General features: G+C 46.3%; 1 protein-coding gene across 1 annotated transcript in view; it reads left to right on the top strand.

The window, feature by feature from the left end:
- TBATA (thymus, brain and testes associated) overlaps positions 1-12714 on the top strand; it is a 24497-nt gene extending 11783 nt beyond the window's left edge. The window contains exons 5-8 of the mRNA XM_015423241.1: positions 5014-5095; positions 5996-6155; positions 6847-6899; positions 12515-12714. Coding sequence (XP_015278727.1) covers positions 5014-5095; positions 5996-6155; positions 6847-6899; positions 12515-12594 — 375 coding nt within the window. The 3' untranslated portion in view covers positions 12595-12714. The remainder of the gene's footprint in view (positions 1-5013; positions 5096-5995; positions 6156-6846; positions 6900-12514) is intronic.
- The last annotated feature ends 3957 nt before the right edge of the window (positions 12715-16671 follow it).

Genomic DNA, 16671 nt, shown 5'->3' with positions numbered 1-16671 from the left:
GTTAATACCATCGAGTTGCTGTACCACCGGCTTTAACATATCCGCTAGCAGCTTCATGACGTCAGTTCCCTCCTCTGGCCTCAGGCTCTAACTCCTCTGGCCTCAGGCTCTGGTCGCAGTTCAGCATTCTAACCACTGATCCGCTGCGGTCCCTTCTTCTTTCCCTGTATCTCCACCCAGGGAAGTGATGGTAGATATAATCTCGGCCTGCAAAAACTTAGTGGTGTGGCTTCCCTTCCTGCAGGAGTCCCTTGGAGGATGACTTTCCCCCGGCTCCATGCTTGCATGTGCAGGTTTTAGGGTTGTGCCAGGGCTGCCGCCCCACCCCCCGGCTTCCTGTGTCCTGAAGCCGTTGGGTGCCACCCCAGGCCGCTCCCATTAGAGTCCAGGTCCAAGAAGGTCCCGGCTGAAACCCTGAGGGGCTGAATGGGCGCGGTGCCAAGCCGACTGGATCCTGCAGCAATTGCAGCTGGTGATCCCTGCAGCAGCTGCGGCTGTTGGTGAAAATGTGGTTGTGGGGCCTTTATGCCGACCTCTTGGACCATTTGCGGGGGGGGGGAGCAGGGACTGACTGGCTCCTTGCGTTCAGCCAGCCCTGCACTGGTGTAGCTTCCCCTTCCGACCATTATTGCCCGACCCCCAAATTCCTCTGGGGTAAGGGACTGAGGCTCCACGAGGACCTCCATTACAGCCATTTTCCCCCGTCCGAAGCCTCAGTTGGCGGAAGGGGCAGTTCCGGCCATTCATGGCCTGGGGGGTGCGAGGTTGCCTGCTCCACGCACTCAACCCACTGGCCTGCCTGCGCAGGGGCTGGTAAGGCTGTGTCTGTATAGGGTGCAGGATGCCTGCGGGTGTCCACACCCCCGGTGGACCCATGGCTCCCCAAGCGCCACTGTACTTTTGTCGGTCCCGGTCGGGGAGAGAGCGGGGACCGACCGGCTCAGTGCATTTGGCCAGCCCCGCGCTGGTGGAGCTTCGTGCTGGTGGAGCTTCCCTCTTCCGACCGGTGTTGCCCAACCCCCACCACCTCGGGGATAAGGGGCTGAAGCTCCCCGGGGACCTCCGATGTGGCCATTTTTCCACCCTCCAAGAGGAAGGACTAACCGGCTCATTGCGTTCGGCCGGTCCCACGCTATTGGAGCTTCCCTCTTCTGACCGGTGTTGCCCGACCCCCGACTCCTCAGGGGTAAGGGGCTGAAGCCCCATGGGGATCTCCGTCATGGTTGGATTGCGGGAGGGATTGCCCAGCCTTTGGCATTGATGGTGGTGGTGGGGAAGGGAGCTTGTCTGTTCCGCGCGCCCCACTGGCTGGCCCGTGCGTCCCGTGCCGCTAGGTCCCTATGCCACCTGGTTTGCGTAGGGATTGCGGCTGAAGAAAGGGGCCCGTCAGTCCCTATGGACCTGCTACCCCAATGCCTCCACCATATCCTTGGAGCTGGCTGGCTGCATCTACTGAGCTGCCCCCCCCCGGGCTGCCGCCCCGTTGGAATAAACTCACCACAGGGCTCGCCGGCCCCTTCGGCTTCCCGCGTCGATTCATCGTTCTGCGGCTGCTGCCCACCCCTCCTGCTACTGCCATCTTCTTGGCGCCGGGGGGGGAGTGGGAGCCAAATGGTTTTGACCACTTGGGGTCCCCGGCACTGGCCGCGGCCTCCATGCCGCCATCTTGGGCCACGTGCATGGGGGGGCACGGGAACCAGCTGGCCCAGTGCGTTCAGCCGGTCCCGCGCTGGTGGAGCCTCCTTCCTCCGTTCAGAGCAGCGGCGCAACTCCCAGCTGCTGATCTGTGTGTCGCCGGCCTCCCGGAACCTCGGGGGCAATGGGCCTGTACGGAGGTCTCCGTTGCGGCCATTCCCTCTCGGAACCTCGGGAGGTGGGGCCGAGTCTTCCTCCTCCCATCTGGCATCTTCAGAGTTCTCCAGCTTCCTTGGAGCCTGGGAGGGAAGGGTAGGTCTTCAGACGTAGACCTCCCCACTCTACTGCTATCTAACTTTTAACTCTTGTGAGTTTTAAATTAAATTGTAAGTTTTAAATTCGTTCCTCTGGCTTGGAGCAGGAGCTCCAGACGTCCTACCGAGTGCAGGGCTATGCAGAAACGGAGAGGTCAGCCTAGGCCACTCCAATAGGAGCCACGCAACAAAAGAAATTTGCATAGCCTATCGAGCGAGCAGAGGCGTGACCTAACCAGTTCCTGGATGACTTCCCCCCCACTGAAGGAGAATGGCTGCTTCGGAAGGTGAACTCTATGGCATTTGTACCTTGCTGAGGTCCCTCCCTTCCCCCAAACCCCACCTTCCCCAGGGTCCACCCCAAAAATCTCCAGGTATTTCCCCACCCAGAGCTGGCAACCCTGGACACAAGGGAGTAATTGCTACTTTCTCACACACACATGCAAATCTAAAGAGTTACTTCTTTGGAAAATGAATGATTAAAGCATGGAAGTTCCAGGAAGAAGAACTGGAGTTGATGTCAGTGACTTTCTAACACTCTCTCAGAAGCACTAGGAAAATCATGGGGGTATGATTCCAGATTGCCATACAGTCAAGAGATTCACATGGTGCTGTTCTTGTTGAATAGCACAAAGGGAGAAGTGCACGTTACAACATTCGCTCATATCAAACCACCCAATCTACTATAAAGGGAGAGGAAGGGATATGGCAAGCTGTGGGCCCCTTTGGTGACACTAAAGGGAATGGAGTGAGTGACACCTTGTTCCTTCTCAGCATTTATCAACTGCTTCCCTGCCACACCTGTTTCCCGCCTCCTTTCTCATGCTCACATGCTTTCATCTCAAGTAATCCTTTACTCACCAGCTAACATTGCATGTGAATGGGCCTCCCTCCTGCTCATAGGAATGGGTGGAGAATAGGTTTAGGGATGCCAGCCTCCAGGCAATGTTCCCTCTAAGCTGTGGAGTTTTGTGAGCAAAAGTTCTACTTTGTGAGCTACTGGCATTAGTTGTGAGCGAGCGATTTGGCTACTGCATCAATTAGTTTGCTCTGGAGACATCCTTCCTGAGCCAAGACAAAAATGTGTGAGCCAGAGGCTAAAAAAACTGAGCTAACTCACACTAACTCAGCTTAGAGGGAACACTGCCTCCAGGTGGGACCTGGGGATCCCTCAGAATTGCAGCCCATCTTCAGACTACAGAAATTGGTTTCCATGGGAAAAATTGATACTTTGAAGAGTAGACTCTATGGCATTGTACCCCATTGAGGCCCCTGTCCTCCCCAGGCTCCACCTCTTAATCTCCAGGAGTTTCCCGACATGGAGCTAGCAACCCTATTTCAATCCTCCACCGGTGGCCGAGGGGACCTAAGGTGCTTCCCTCTGTAATAACAGGGGTGATTTCCTGTGGGAGTGCACAGGAGCGGAGCTCTGGCACTAAGGAGCTCATGGGGCAGGCACATGCAACAAGCCACGCCCCCTGCTCCCAGCAGCCCAGCTAGCAATCCAAAACAGTCCAGTGGCACCTTTAAGACCAAGTTTTATTCAAGTACAAGCTCTCCCTCCTCTGCGAGGGCAGATCTACACGCCCCCCCCCCCAATAGCTAGCAATCCAAAACAGTCCAGTGGCACCTTTAAGACCAAGTTTTATTCAAGTACAAGCTCTCCCTCCTCTGCGAGGGCAGATCTACACGCCCCCCCCCCCAATAGCTAGCAATCCAAAACAGTCCAGTGGCACCTGAGTGGTGGGTGTTGCCTTCTGACACACTTCTGGTGATGTCAGGGGGTGTGGCATATGCAAATAAGTTATGCTAATAAATTAAGCTAATGAGCTCCAGCACCTTTTTTTCTACGAAATGACCCCTGAATAGGACTGCTGCTTCTATAGGGGCTTTGGTGAGGTAGGGGGTACCCCCTGAACCCTCCCCCCCTAAATAACAGCCTGTCATGGAAAAGGACCCAGGTCTAGCCTTCTCCTTGGCAGGCTCGTTTTGTATGTACAGGAACTTGTTCACACTGGGGACATTCAAATATGTGATTCTCCCATGTGTATTAAAAAGTGAAGCCCAACAAAAGCCATGCTGTAGTATCTTCTGAGCATATACTTGAACTAGGTGCACGCTCACTACCATGAATGCAAATCAAGCACATGCATGGAACAAGCAATATAAACAGGACTCAAAACTTAATTCTCACATCTGTTTGTTAATTCTTGTATTTGTATTATAATTTACTGCCATTCACAGATCTTAACTGCCTTCATCCAGTTTCAACTATAATCACCCAGCTACTTATGCGTCTTGATTCTAACTAGCTCTCTTCCTATATGTAATAGTTGGGGAAATTCTGTTTCACTGTATCTGAAGAAGTGTGCATGCACACGAAAGCTTATACCTTGAATAAAAATTTGTTGGTCTGAAAGGTGCCACTGAAATCAAACTTTGTTCTACTGCTTCAACAAGGCTACCCACCTGAATCTATCCCCATACCTATGTTCTACATGTAGAATGAACCAAAAACTCCCCAGGTCTTTTCTGGAATTCGTAAGCATTATACTTTGATAGCTGCTTACACTTTGCAGAGCACTCCCCCCCCACACACACACACTTATGCAAGGTGGCCCATCCAGGGTTCAGTAAATGTCCTAGTTCATCGCTTGCTTGGATCTGCAAAACCAGAAAGAGATGAGCAGATGAGTTGTCTAACACTACGTAAGCCACATGGCTACTGGCCTGTATTTGGATTGGTAGGCCACAAACTATATATCTTATCTTCTGACATTACAAAGGGAACCGATTTGCACATCTTCTGGCCACTTCCTTGCACATATTTCTAAAGCACAAGTAGAGAAAGGCAATGACAGAAGCAATGCTGACTGTCTTCCTGATTCCTCTAAAGGTATTCCATTGAATGAGTCACAAGGACAAAGTTCACAGCGGTACAGAAAACACCTGGATAAGCTGGGTATTGCATGCATCTAACCTCTTGAGCCTTTGTTTGCTCTCTTTGAATGTTACTCTGACCTCGTAGTGCTAATATTTTCCTACTGTATTCTTCTGTCAACAGATTTTAGAATTGTTGTGTCAGATCCTGCAGACAGACTCCTTGACAGCTATCCAGCATTGGCTGCTCACTGCTGGTCAGAAAGGTGAGGGGAGTGTGAAGCCTGCAAAAGGCATGAGGGCCATGAGTTGCTTTTTTCTCATCCTTTGAATCCTTCATTGTCTTTACCTTGCTTCCAACAGTCTTGTCCTATTTCACCCTTGTAAGTAATTCTTGCTCCGTGGCTGCTGTCTAGGGTTGTAATTGGGATTCTCAGGGTATGTTGCAGTAATGATAAAAGGCCTGGAGCACTATCTCTACTAAGGAGCTGCAGTGGCTCAAGTGGTTAAGATGCTGAACTGCAGGCTGTGGAAGGTCAGTAGTTCAGCAGTTCGAGACCCGGGTGCCACATGATGGAGTGAGCTCCCATCCCTAGTTCCAGCTCCTGCCAACGTAGCAGTTCAAAAGCAAGAAATTACAAGTAGATAAATAGGTACCACTTCGGTGGGCCACATGACCACGGAAACGTCTTCGGACAGCGCTGGCTCTTCGGCTTTGAAATGGAGATGAGCACCGCAACCCTAGAGTCGGATTCGACTGGCTTTCGAGCAAAGGAACCTTTACCTTTACTCTACTGCACGTGCTTGAAAAACTTTCCATGTGTTACACAATCCCTGACTTGGGTTTGCATCTAAGATCCCATGTGGCAGGGGCCTGCAGCCAATCCCTTGTCCTCCAGTTCAAGTTCCTATATGACACATGCGGGTTTAAACACACATACCTCATTTACACCTAGAACTCCTGGATATGTAAATTATTTCTTGCAAACTGATACAGGTGGAAATGACAAATTGTTGAGGTCATTCAAAAATGCATATGAAAGTGCAGGCAAATGAAAGGAAATGCTAGCATGAAACCAGGAAGGTATACATTTAAGTGGCTTTTCTGATTCACATTCAAGTGGCTTTTCTGATTCACAAAAGCGCTTGATTTCCTCTCCCTGCAGAAAAGAATCTTGTTATGGGACTGCTGCAGATTGCAACTGCTAACCTAAATCTTGAGCCCCAGGAGTTGCCCACAAGCACAGAAGAGAAATTTCCCTTACAGTTTCCCCAAAATGCCACAGGCTTTGCTTCTAGACAACACAGAAGAAATCATCTAACCAGGTGTCATTTTAAATATTTGTTTTCATGTTCGCAAAACAAAATTCCTTCACAGGGATGTTTGCCAAAAAAAAAATCCTTTACAGATACGTGGGAAATAACATCTTATTGATTTCAGAGTCTGCAGATAATAAAATGTTTTTAAAAGATCCTCCATAGACAAATAGTTCACATTTGTCTAAATACCCATTGCAAATGTTATTCCAGGGAGCATGACACTGACCTGAGTAGGGACCATTGCATTTGTCAATACACATGGATCCAGCAGAGACACTACCCCATTGTTTGCATCATGAGAAAAGGGATTCTCTTGTTGCTGCAGACACATATTACTAGTCATTAATTCATTGTGCCAGTTGGAAATCGTAATGGAATTTCGAACCACAGATACACTGAGGATTCAGGTTGATTGTTTACCTTATATGTAAAATACAAAATAACCAATGAAAATACCATATCTGAACACCAGGCCTATAGTTCTTGTCAGAGCAGGTTTTACTGGGTGCTTCTGCTAGAAGGAACAGCACTTTGTCAGCTATGTAAATGTATATAAATAATGGAAGTAAGTAGGTTATAGGAACAGATGATTAAGTCCTTCACATTGCCAGTTTTTATTTTGATGGCTGTTCTGTTGCTTAAAATTAGAAGATGAGTAACATTTTAATTGTGTCAGCTCTGGTTTATGTTATTACAGGCTACCTGTAACAAAGCAAAAAAAAGAACCTAACCCAGAGGAAGAAATGCCAGGTAAAAACACTACTGAACATATTGTGCGCTTTATTATTGTGGCAATGAGTAAAAATACTTCGAAAGACATTGTTTAATTAACCCTATAAGAAAGCAACTTCTGCCTGCGTTTCAAAGGTACTACTGTGACAGGCCAATTAAGGACCATAGCAAGCTAAGTGCAGTGCCAACTTATAGCACCTCGATGCCAAAATGTGCCATGGCCTCTGATGAAATTGTTTGAATACCTTGTATGAGAGTCTTTAACAGGCATACAAATGAGTTTGGGGCCTTGATCCTAAGTTTACTTACTTGAATGGGAGTCTGACTGAAATCAATGGACATTACCATCTCTACATGTGATTAGCACTGTGACATGATACCACAAGCAGCACAGGTCATGGTATAAGAAGAGGAGCAGCAGGGCCCTTGGGTCTGGCTGCCTCTACCATGCTGTGCTGTTGCCTGCCCCTTATGGTGATTAGAGAAAAACCATCCCTCGGTGGACAGTATATGTACCATAGCAGGTGCTACACTGGTACCATTCCATACCTTGGTCTGTTTTTGTGGCACATACCCATAAAGTTGGCCACCGCCATCTTTGATATATGAACTGTGTACAAAGCACCTTGCTGGGATTCTGCACCATCTTCTGAGATCTCACTAGGCATTGCCTTGCACACATTTTGAAGCCTAAAAACTAGAAGCTTGAAAATGGATTGTTTACATGAAAGCTGAGATTCAAAGGATCCGGTATTTTTAATGCTTACACAGTGAAATGTTTGTTTGTTCATTCAGACAATTGAGTCCAACTCTTCACAACTCCATGGACCACATCACACCAGACCCTCCTGTCTTTCGTCGTCCTCTAGAGTTTGCTTAATTTCATGTTCGTTGCATCGATAACACTGTCTAACCATCTCATCCTTTGCCATCCCTTTCTTCTTTTACCTTCAGTCTTTCCCAGCATCAGGGTCTTCTCCAGTGAGTGCTCCCTTCTCATTTGGTGGCCAAAGTATTTGAGCTTCAGCTTCAGTCTCTGGCCTTCCAGGGAACAGTCATGGTTGATTTCTTTTAGGATTGACTGATTTGACCTCCTTGCAGTCCAAGGGACTCTCAAGAGTCTTCTCCAGCACCATAGTTTGAAAGCATCTATTCTTCAGCACTCGGCCTTCCTTACGGTCTCTCTCAACTATACAGAATACCATTGCTTTGACCATACGGACTTTTGTTGGCAGGGTGATGTCTCTACTTTTTATCATGCTGTCTAGGTTTGCCATAGCTTTCCTCCGAAGGAGCAGGTGTCTTTTAATTTCATGGCTGCTGTCATCGTCTGCAGTGATCTTGGATCCCAGGAACGTGAATTCTGTCACTGCTTCCATGACTTCCCCTTCTATTTGCCAAGGAGTGATGGGTCCAGATGCCATGATCTTTGTTTTTTGATGTTGAGTTTCAATCCAACTTTTGCGCTCTCCTTTCACCCTGAAAAAGAGGCTCTTTAGGTCCTCTTCACTTTCTGCCATTAGAGTGCCATCGTCTGTTGATGTTTTTCCCGGAAATTTTAATTCCAGTTTGTGATTCATCCAGGTTATCATTTCGCATGATGTACTCTGCATAGAAATTAATTAAGCAGGTTGACAATATACATCCTTGTCGTACTCCTTTTCCTATGCTAAACCAATCACTTGTTCCATATCCAGTTCTAACAGTTACTTCTTGACCCTTATACGGGTTTCTCAGGAGACATGTGAGGTGGTCTCCCATCTCTTTAAGGACTTGCCATAGTTTGTTGTGATTCACACAATCAAAGGCTTTAGCATAGTCAATAAAGCAGAAGTAGATGTTTTTCTGGTACTCCCTTGCTTTCTCCATAATCCAGCGAATGTTGGCAATTTGATCTTTTGTTCCTCTACCTCTTCGAAATCCAGCTTACACTTCTGGCAGTTCTCTATCCATGTACTGCTGAAGCCTAGCTTGTAGGATCTTAAGCATGACCTTGCTAGTGTGTGAAATGAGTGCAATTGTGCGATAGTTTGAACATTCTTTGGCATTGTCCTTCTTTGGGATTGGAATGTAAACTGACCTTTTCCAGTCCTGTGGCCACTGTCGCATTTTCCAAATTTGCTGGCATATTGAGTGCAGCACTTTAACAGCATAATCTTTTAAGACTTTGAATGGCTCAGCTGGGATACCATCACCTCCACCACCTTTGTTGTTAGTAATGCTTTCTAAGGCCCATTTGACCGCACTCCAGGATGTCTGTCTTGAGGTCAGTGATTACACCGTCGAGGTTGTCAAGGACATTGAGGTCCTTCTTGTATCGTTTTTCTGTGTATTCTTGGCATCTCTTCCTAATCTCTTCTGCTTCTGTTAGGTCCCTACCATTTTTTGTCCTTTATCATGGCCAGCTTTGCACGGAACATTCCCTTGATTTCTCCAATAAAAATTCCCTTGATTTCTCCAATTTTCTTGAAGAGATCTCTAGTCCTTCTCATTCGATTGTTTTCCTCTGTTACTTTGCATTGTTCATTCAGGAAAGTCTCCTTATCTCTCCTTGCTGTTCTCTGGAAATCTGCATTCAGTTGGGTAAATCTTTCTTTTTCACCTTTACCTTTTGCTTTCCTTCTTTCCTCTGCTATTGTAAAGCCTCATCAGAAAGCCACTTTGCTTTCTTGCCTTTCTGTTTCTTTGTTTCTTTGGGATGGTGCTGATTGCTGCCTTCTGTACAATGTCACGAACCTCCGTCCATCATTCTTCAGGCACTCTGTCTATCAAATCTAGTCCCTTAAACCTGTTCTTCACCTCCACTGTATATTCAAAAGGCATGTGTTTTAGGTCAAACCTGAATGGCCTAGTGGTTTTCCCAACTTCCTTCAGTTTAAGCCTGAATTCTGCAATGAGTAGCTCATGATCTGAGCCACAGTCAGCTCCAGATCTTGTTTTTACTGACTGTATAGAGCTTCTCCATCTTTGACTGCAAATTATATAATCAATCTGGTTTTAGTGTTGCCTATCTGTCCATGTGTAGAGTTGCCACTTAGGTTGTTGGAAAAGAGTGTTCGCTATGACCAGCATGTTCTCTTGACAAAACTCTGTTAGCCTTTGCCCAGCTTCATTTTGTTCTCCAAGGCCAGTTACCTTTTGACTTCCAGTTACCTTTTGACTTCCAGTCCCCTCTGATAAGGACATTTTTTTTGGCGTTAGTTCTAGGAGGTGGTGTAGGTCTTCATAGAACCAATCAACTTCAGCCTGTGTCAGTGGTTGGGGCATAGACTTGGATTACTGTGATGTTGAATGGTTTGCCTTGGATTTGGACTGAGATTATTCTGTCGTTTTTGAGATTGTATCCCATTACTGCCTTTCTCACTCTCTTGTTGACTATAAAGGCCACACCATTTTTTCTACAGGATTCCAGATATAATAGTCTTCTGAGTTAAATTCACCCATTCTCATCCACTTTAGTTCACTGATTCCCAAGATGTCGATGTTTAGTCTTGCGATCTCATTTTTGACCACATCCAACTTACCTTGATTCATAGATCTTACAATCCAGGTTCCTATGCAGTATTGTTCTTTGCAGCATCGAACTTTCCTTTCACCATCAGACACATCCACAGCTGAGCATCCTTTTGGCTTTAGTCCAGCCACTTCACTCTTTCTGGGGTTACTTGTACTTGCCCTCTGCTCTTCCCCAATAGCATATTGGACACCTTCTGACCTGAGGGGCTCATCTTCCAGTGTCATATCTTTTAGCCTCTTGTTACTGTCCATGTGGTTTTCTTGGCAAAGATACTGGAGTGGGTAGCCATTTCCTTCTCCAGTGGATCACGTTTTGTCTGAGTTCTCCACTGTGGTCTGTCTGTCCTGGGTGGCCCTCCATGCCATAGCCCGTAGCCTCATCGAACCATGCAAGCCTCCTCGCCACGTCCATGAGAGAAATGACTGAGCACTTAATATATCTCCAAAATCACCTAAATAGAGAGGAATCTTCTTTCACCTTCTTATGATTCATATTAAAGTCAAAGGGAATTTACTGTTACAAAATAGATGGCAGGAATTTATCTTGGATTTCTAAGAACATGTCACAGCATGAGGTCTATATGAAGCCAAACTTTTAAGCAATCCATATCCATAAAAAAGTAACGCTGGCACTTCCTCAAAAATTTCAGGCTTATCAAATTGATCTTTGGCTTGAACAAGTTTCTGTGTGCTTTTTTTTTTAACCTTGGCATTATGCCTGGTCAGAACCTACAAACACTATCTTCTTAGGGAAGGATTTGGTACTTTATAAAAAGTCACACAGCTCTTTAAATAGGTGGTCACCTGAGATGTCCCAGGCAACTGGAAGACATTAATCATTTGTAGCCCTTGCTAGTAGACACCTTGTCCATCCCACACATTTTAAAACTAGAAAGGCGGTTTTCTTTAGATAGCATTCTGATACACTCAACTTGTTATGAAGGAATTTGTGAACTCACCAGCGGTAATGGTGAGCTGACTTCTTGTACTTGTCAGTATAACAGAAGTACACATATGCACCTCTCTAGAGAGACACAAACCACATGTGGGATGGAGGCAAAACCTTATTACATCTACAGAGCCAGTGTGATGCAGTGGTTAGATTATCATGCTAGGGTCTGAGAGAGCTAGATTCAAATTCCACTTCTGCCGTGGAAACTTGCTGGGTGACCTTGGGCCAGTCATACACTGCCAGCCTAACCTACCTCACAGGGTTGTTGTGAAGATAAAATGAATTAGCAGAGAATGATGTGAGCAGCTTTGGGTCCCCATTGGCGAGTAAATTAAGTGAATAAAATAAGTTGGAAGCCTAATAAAAGGAGGCAGGGACCTGAAGAACTTATGTATCTTGTGGCATATAAATGTTTTAAATGAATCCAGGGACATGTTTCACCTACTGCGGGTGCTCTTGAGGTTACTAAACTGGTATCCCGAAAAGCAGCTGGCAAACTTATTGAAACTCTCCTGCAGGTTATTTTCCTTAATGAATTTACCCTGACTGTTTTACAGCCTCTTTGTCTAATGTAGGATTTCAATCAGGGCCACTCTTAGACTGGGTGAGACGACCCACGTCAGATGGCAGATTATGACAGAATGTATGTAGGTTGGCACTTTTAAAATCATTACATTTATTGCTCTGTGTTTACTACCAGTTGTTGTTGTGTCATTTTGATCTTCTGCCTCTGGCATCCAAAAGAATTGTCATTACTTTTTAAATTTCTCATTGATATTCATTAATTAATGATATACCTGCCCTAATTTTCAGCCACACATTAGCTCCCAAAGTGGCTCAATGGAATTAAAAACCAGCACAAATGAGACATTTTAATTGAGTGCTGATCCAGGCATCAAGAAGTCTTGCTCCTATCTGCTCTGGAACGCTACAACCCAGATATATGCTAATGGATATAACAAATTGTTTATCACGCATGCAGACTGCACGAGTAGGCCTGAACTTGGGAGCCTAATGTTATGCATTAGTGGGAGTTTGGGGCAGCAATACTGATTCCCTCTGGTTTGTTGGTTGGTTTGTTTTAAAGTGGCCACAATCTCTGGCTCTGATAAATTTAATGAGTTAACCAAGCCCTCCTCATCTTGGCCATGCTTTCCATTTTCAGTGCGTGTCGGCACAGCAGAAGTTCTCCGGCTCCACTCATCCCTGGATGAGAAGCAAAACCAACCAGACCAACCCAAGTAAAGAGAAATGTCATTCCAGATGAAACTACGCTTGTCACGTGTTTCTCTCCTGCTGTTCACCCAGTGAAAAAATAGCACTGTAGACTACATGAAAAGCTCTTGCACTGAGACCTAACATCACTGAGTTTCCATCATGCAGAGGCACAACAAAATTCAAGGGACCAGCATCCCAATATATTGTTTGTCGGGCCTCTGTTCAGTTCTGAGATTCTTGAAATGATCAATTCCACCACAATGTGTCCCATCTTGGCAATCATCTTAGCAAGATCCAAAAGGAGGGCACGGAAAAGATATTATGTACTAAATATAGTAGAAGCAACTTTGCAGAATGGCTCTAGAGCTTGCAGAACAAGCTTTGAAAGCATGCAACTCCTTTAAAAAATACAACGAATGCTGAGCATGCAGTCCTTTAGGTGGGAGTTTAGGGTTCATTACACACATCATAGTGCAATTAGTATCTCATCTTTCTGCTGTATGACATATTAGTAGACCTGTAGGAGAGATATATGAGCTGGAAAACATGTTCAGAGTTTGGAGGAAATGCCTCTAGGGTACAGGTCCAAGACCAGAATATAAACTGAATCAAAGCAGACTGCCTGCCCTTAGGTAACAGTTAGCTGAACAGGGGGGACATTGTAGTGGGAAAATGCAGTTGTGTATATTAACAGGTATAAACTGTATTTTAGGGTTGCCAGCTCTGACTTGGGAAATACCTGGAGATTTGGGGGTGGAGCCTGGGAGGGCAGGGGGTATCAGCAGGGTACAAGAACAGAGACCCCACCCTCCAAAGCAGCCGTTTCCTCCAGGGAAACTAATCTCTATTATCTGGAGATCAGTTGTAATACTGGGAGATCTCCAGGCCCCGCTTGATAACCTTCATATTCATGGACAGCTGGAATCCTATGAGCAGAAGGCAGACACATTTCAGCTGGAGTGTCGAGGACTGAGGGGTTGAGCCATCACAGGAGGTTTCTTTAAGGCCACCAGCCAGTTTGAACCTTAGGCTGAAGGCCAGTTATACAGCTTGGAAAAGGGCAGCTATCCCACATTAGCAGTTTAAAATGCAGAGAGAAATGGTGGTTTCCTTGAGCTCTGTGGGGTATCTGTCTTTCCCTTAAGCACCTACGGGCCGGGCAGCAGCACCAGACAATGAAAAAGGGTTGGCTTTAATTGAATCCACTACCTTGCCCAACACCTTAAATGTATTTTATTTCAAACATTGCTAACACAGAGACTATAAGGTGCTTCCTGTTGGTCTCAGCTTGGAAGGGAAGCGTGTTCCTCGTTTGACATTTGGGACCATTTTGGATGGACTTGGGGATGGTTTCCGCATTTCTATGAAAGAAGAACAAAGAATGGATGGCGTGGACTGCATCCAGATTGCCAGAAAATATGCTGAGAGGCAATGTCACACTATCGATAAAGTTCAGCTAACTGCCTGCTTTTATCCCTTGTACGATGCATACAAGACCAGACCTTAGCCCCGTGGCCTGAAGATTCTGCTTTCTCACCTTTATCTTTTTAAATTTTGTAACATCAGCCTGACGAAGAGTTCTGTTTGAGCTCAAAAGCTTGCAGAATGCTTTGTGTCAATTTGGTTGCTCCTAATAAAAGGCATTACATGGATTTTGGTTCTTGTTCTGAAAAAATCCTGACCAGATGGAAGCAACTTATATCACACCAGGTGATAGTAGCTGACCTGACCTGGATGGCTCAGGCTAGCCTGACTGTGTCAGAACTTGGAAACTGAGCAGGGCCGGTTTGTAGTTGGATGGGAGACCTCCAAGGAAGTCCAGGGTCACTATGCAGAGGCAGGCAATAGCAAACCACCTCTGAATGTCTGTTGCCTTGAAAACCTTACAGGTTCGCCATATAGAATTATAGAGGTGGAAAGGACCTCCGGGGTCATCTAGTCCAACTTTCTGCACAGTGCATGAAATTCACAAATACACGCCCCCAGTGACCCCTGTTCCATGCCCAGAAGATGGCAAAAAACCTCCAGGATCACTGACCAAACTGGCCTGGAGAAAAATTGCTTCCTGACCCCCAACATGGTGATCAGCATTTCTGCAGGTGTGTAAGAAAGGGCCACAAGAACTAAGCACTGATACAACCCTCTCTGCCCTCCTCTCATGAGCTGCCTAAGTTCACAGAATCAGCTTTGCTGTCAGATGGCCACCTAGCCTCCATTTAAAAACCTCCAGTGAAGGAGAGCCCACCACTTCCCGAGGAAGCCTGTTCCACTAAGGAACCGCTCCATCAGGAGGTTCTTCCTAGTGTTTAGCTGGATGCAACTTGATGGTGCTTTACACACACACAATGGTAATTGTTAGAACCCTGACAGAAAATGAAGGAGGGTTCTTCCGGATTTCTAAAGTATGTGAGAGCAAGCTGAGAAGTTTTGTATTTTCTTTTTGCCACATGATGAGGATCATGATGGCCCAAAGCCAATACAAAATGTCCTCTCAACTGCCTGAGCCATAAGAAGAAAAGCCCAACCAGACAGTCACATCCCATGTCACCCCTCAATTTCCCCTCAGTGTCCATGAATTGTCCTCAGTCCTAGATCTCTTTAGTTGGGGGCCATTCCAGTCCAGCTCCTCCCCGATGCAACAAAGTAATGTGACCAGCCCTTAACTATGCAGGAAAAATCCATGCTGCAAATCCTCCCCAAATCAGCTCCAGTACACAGAGAAGATGTGTGGTCCACAGCCGGGGGGGGGGGGGGGCTGGGTCCAGGAAGAAGCTGAGAAGGTGCAGTGGCCTCATTTCAGCACCTGTGCTTGCCATCCCCACTTCTGGACTTCAGATGTTATTTTTGCAATATGCAGCAGCTCCCTACCATTGCCACATTCTCCAAGCTGTACATTCTGCTATGACCTTTTGTCCTTGCTGTATCGCCTAACGCCTTCCCTTCCCCAAAACTGTGACCTACAATCATTATCTGAAGAAGTGAGCAGTGTCTCATGGAAGCTCATACCCTGCCACATATTTTGTTCGTCTTTAAGGTGCTACTGGACTCTTGCTCTTTTCTACTACAGTAGCAGTAGGGTGAGGGGAAGCCACTAAGGCCAAAGACGCTTTCAGGGGGAGAAACAAGATAATGCCACAGTCAAAACTATTTCAATACCCTATCTTCCAGACAACTGAGAATTCTCTTAACACTGTTAAATACAGTCATGAGAAGTCCAAGTGATTGTCTGAAAAGTGGTTGCCTTCTTCACAGTTTTGGACACTTCCATGCCTGGAAAATGTTGCCGGGAAACGCGGGGGGGGGGAGGCATGGCTTTTTGCGCCGGCACAGTGTGTCCCGCTACAAATGTGATCAGACGCGATGGCAGTTTCCTTCCTTGGCGCACTCCAGTGATGCAAGAGAAGCACGCTGGAGCGATCACACGAAGAGAGTCGTCAGCGGCCTGTCGCAAGCCGTTTGCTAGTGGACTTTATGAGGTACCTTTTAACTCCACATCTTCGGCCGGCTGCGATGGGTGCACTACACTGGCCAGATGTTGCTGTGTGATTGCGCCCTTATAATCCGCCTGGCATTCGTACCACTCCCGCGGAAACTTCTGTGTCTGATCAGGGCCTTTGACTTGTAAATAAATAGAAAGGTGGAAGAAGTGGCTAAAATGATGAAAGAAGAAGAAGAAGAAGAAGAAGAGATTGGATTTATACCCCGCCCTTCACTACCGAAAGGTGTCTCAGAGTGGCTTACAAACTCCTTTCCCTTCCCCTCCCCACAACAGACACCCTGTGAGGTAGGTGAGGCTGAGAGAGCTCTTGACAGAAACTGCTCTTTTTCAAGGACAGCTCTTATCAGAACTACGGCTTGCCCAAGGCCATCCAGGCAGGTGCAAGTGGAGGAGTGGGGAATCAAACCCGTTTCTCCCAGATTAGAGTCCGCGCACTTAACCACTACACCAAACTGGCATTTGATTTTTTAAAACGCTCTGTTCTGAAATGCTCCCAATATTTTAATATTTCAGAATAAATGTATGAATGAATAAATGCTATATTTGGGTCACAAGGTTTGTTTTAAACTTAATGTTTTGCTGGTAAACGTACAAAATGCTTGAGT

Source organism: Gekko japonicus, unplaced genomic scaffold, assembly GCF_001447785.1.
Source record: "Gekko japonicus isolate JY-2015 unplaced genomic scaffold, Gekko_japonicus_V1.1 scaffold901, whole genome shotgun sequence".
NCBI lineage: Eukaryota > Metazoa > Chordata > Lepidosauria > Squamata > Gekkonidae > Gekko > Gekko japonicus.
This window is presented reverse-complemented; position numbering and strand designations above follow the sequence as displayed.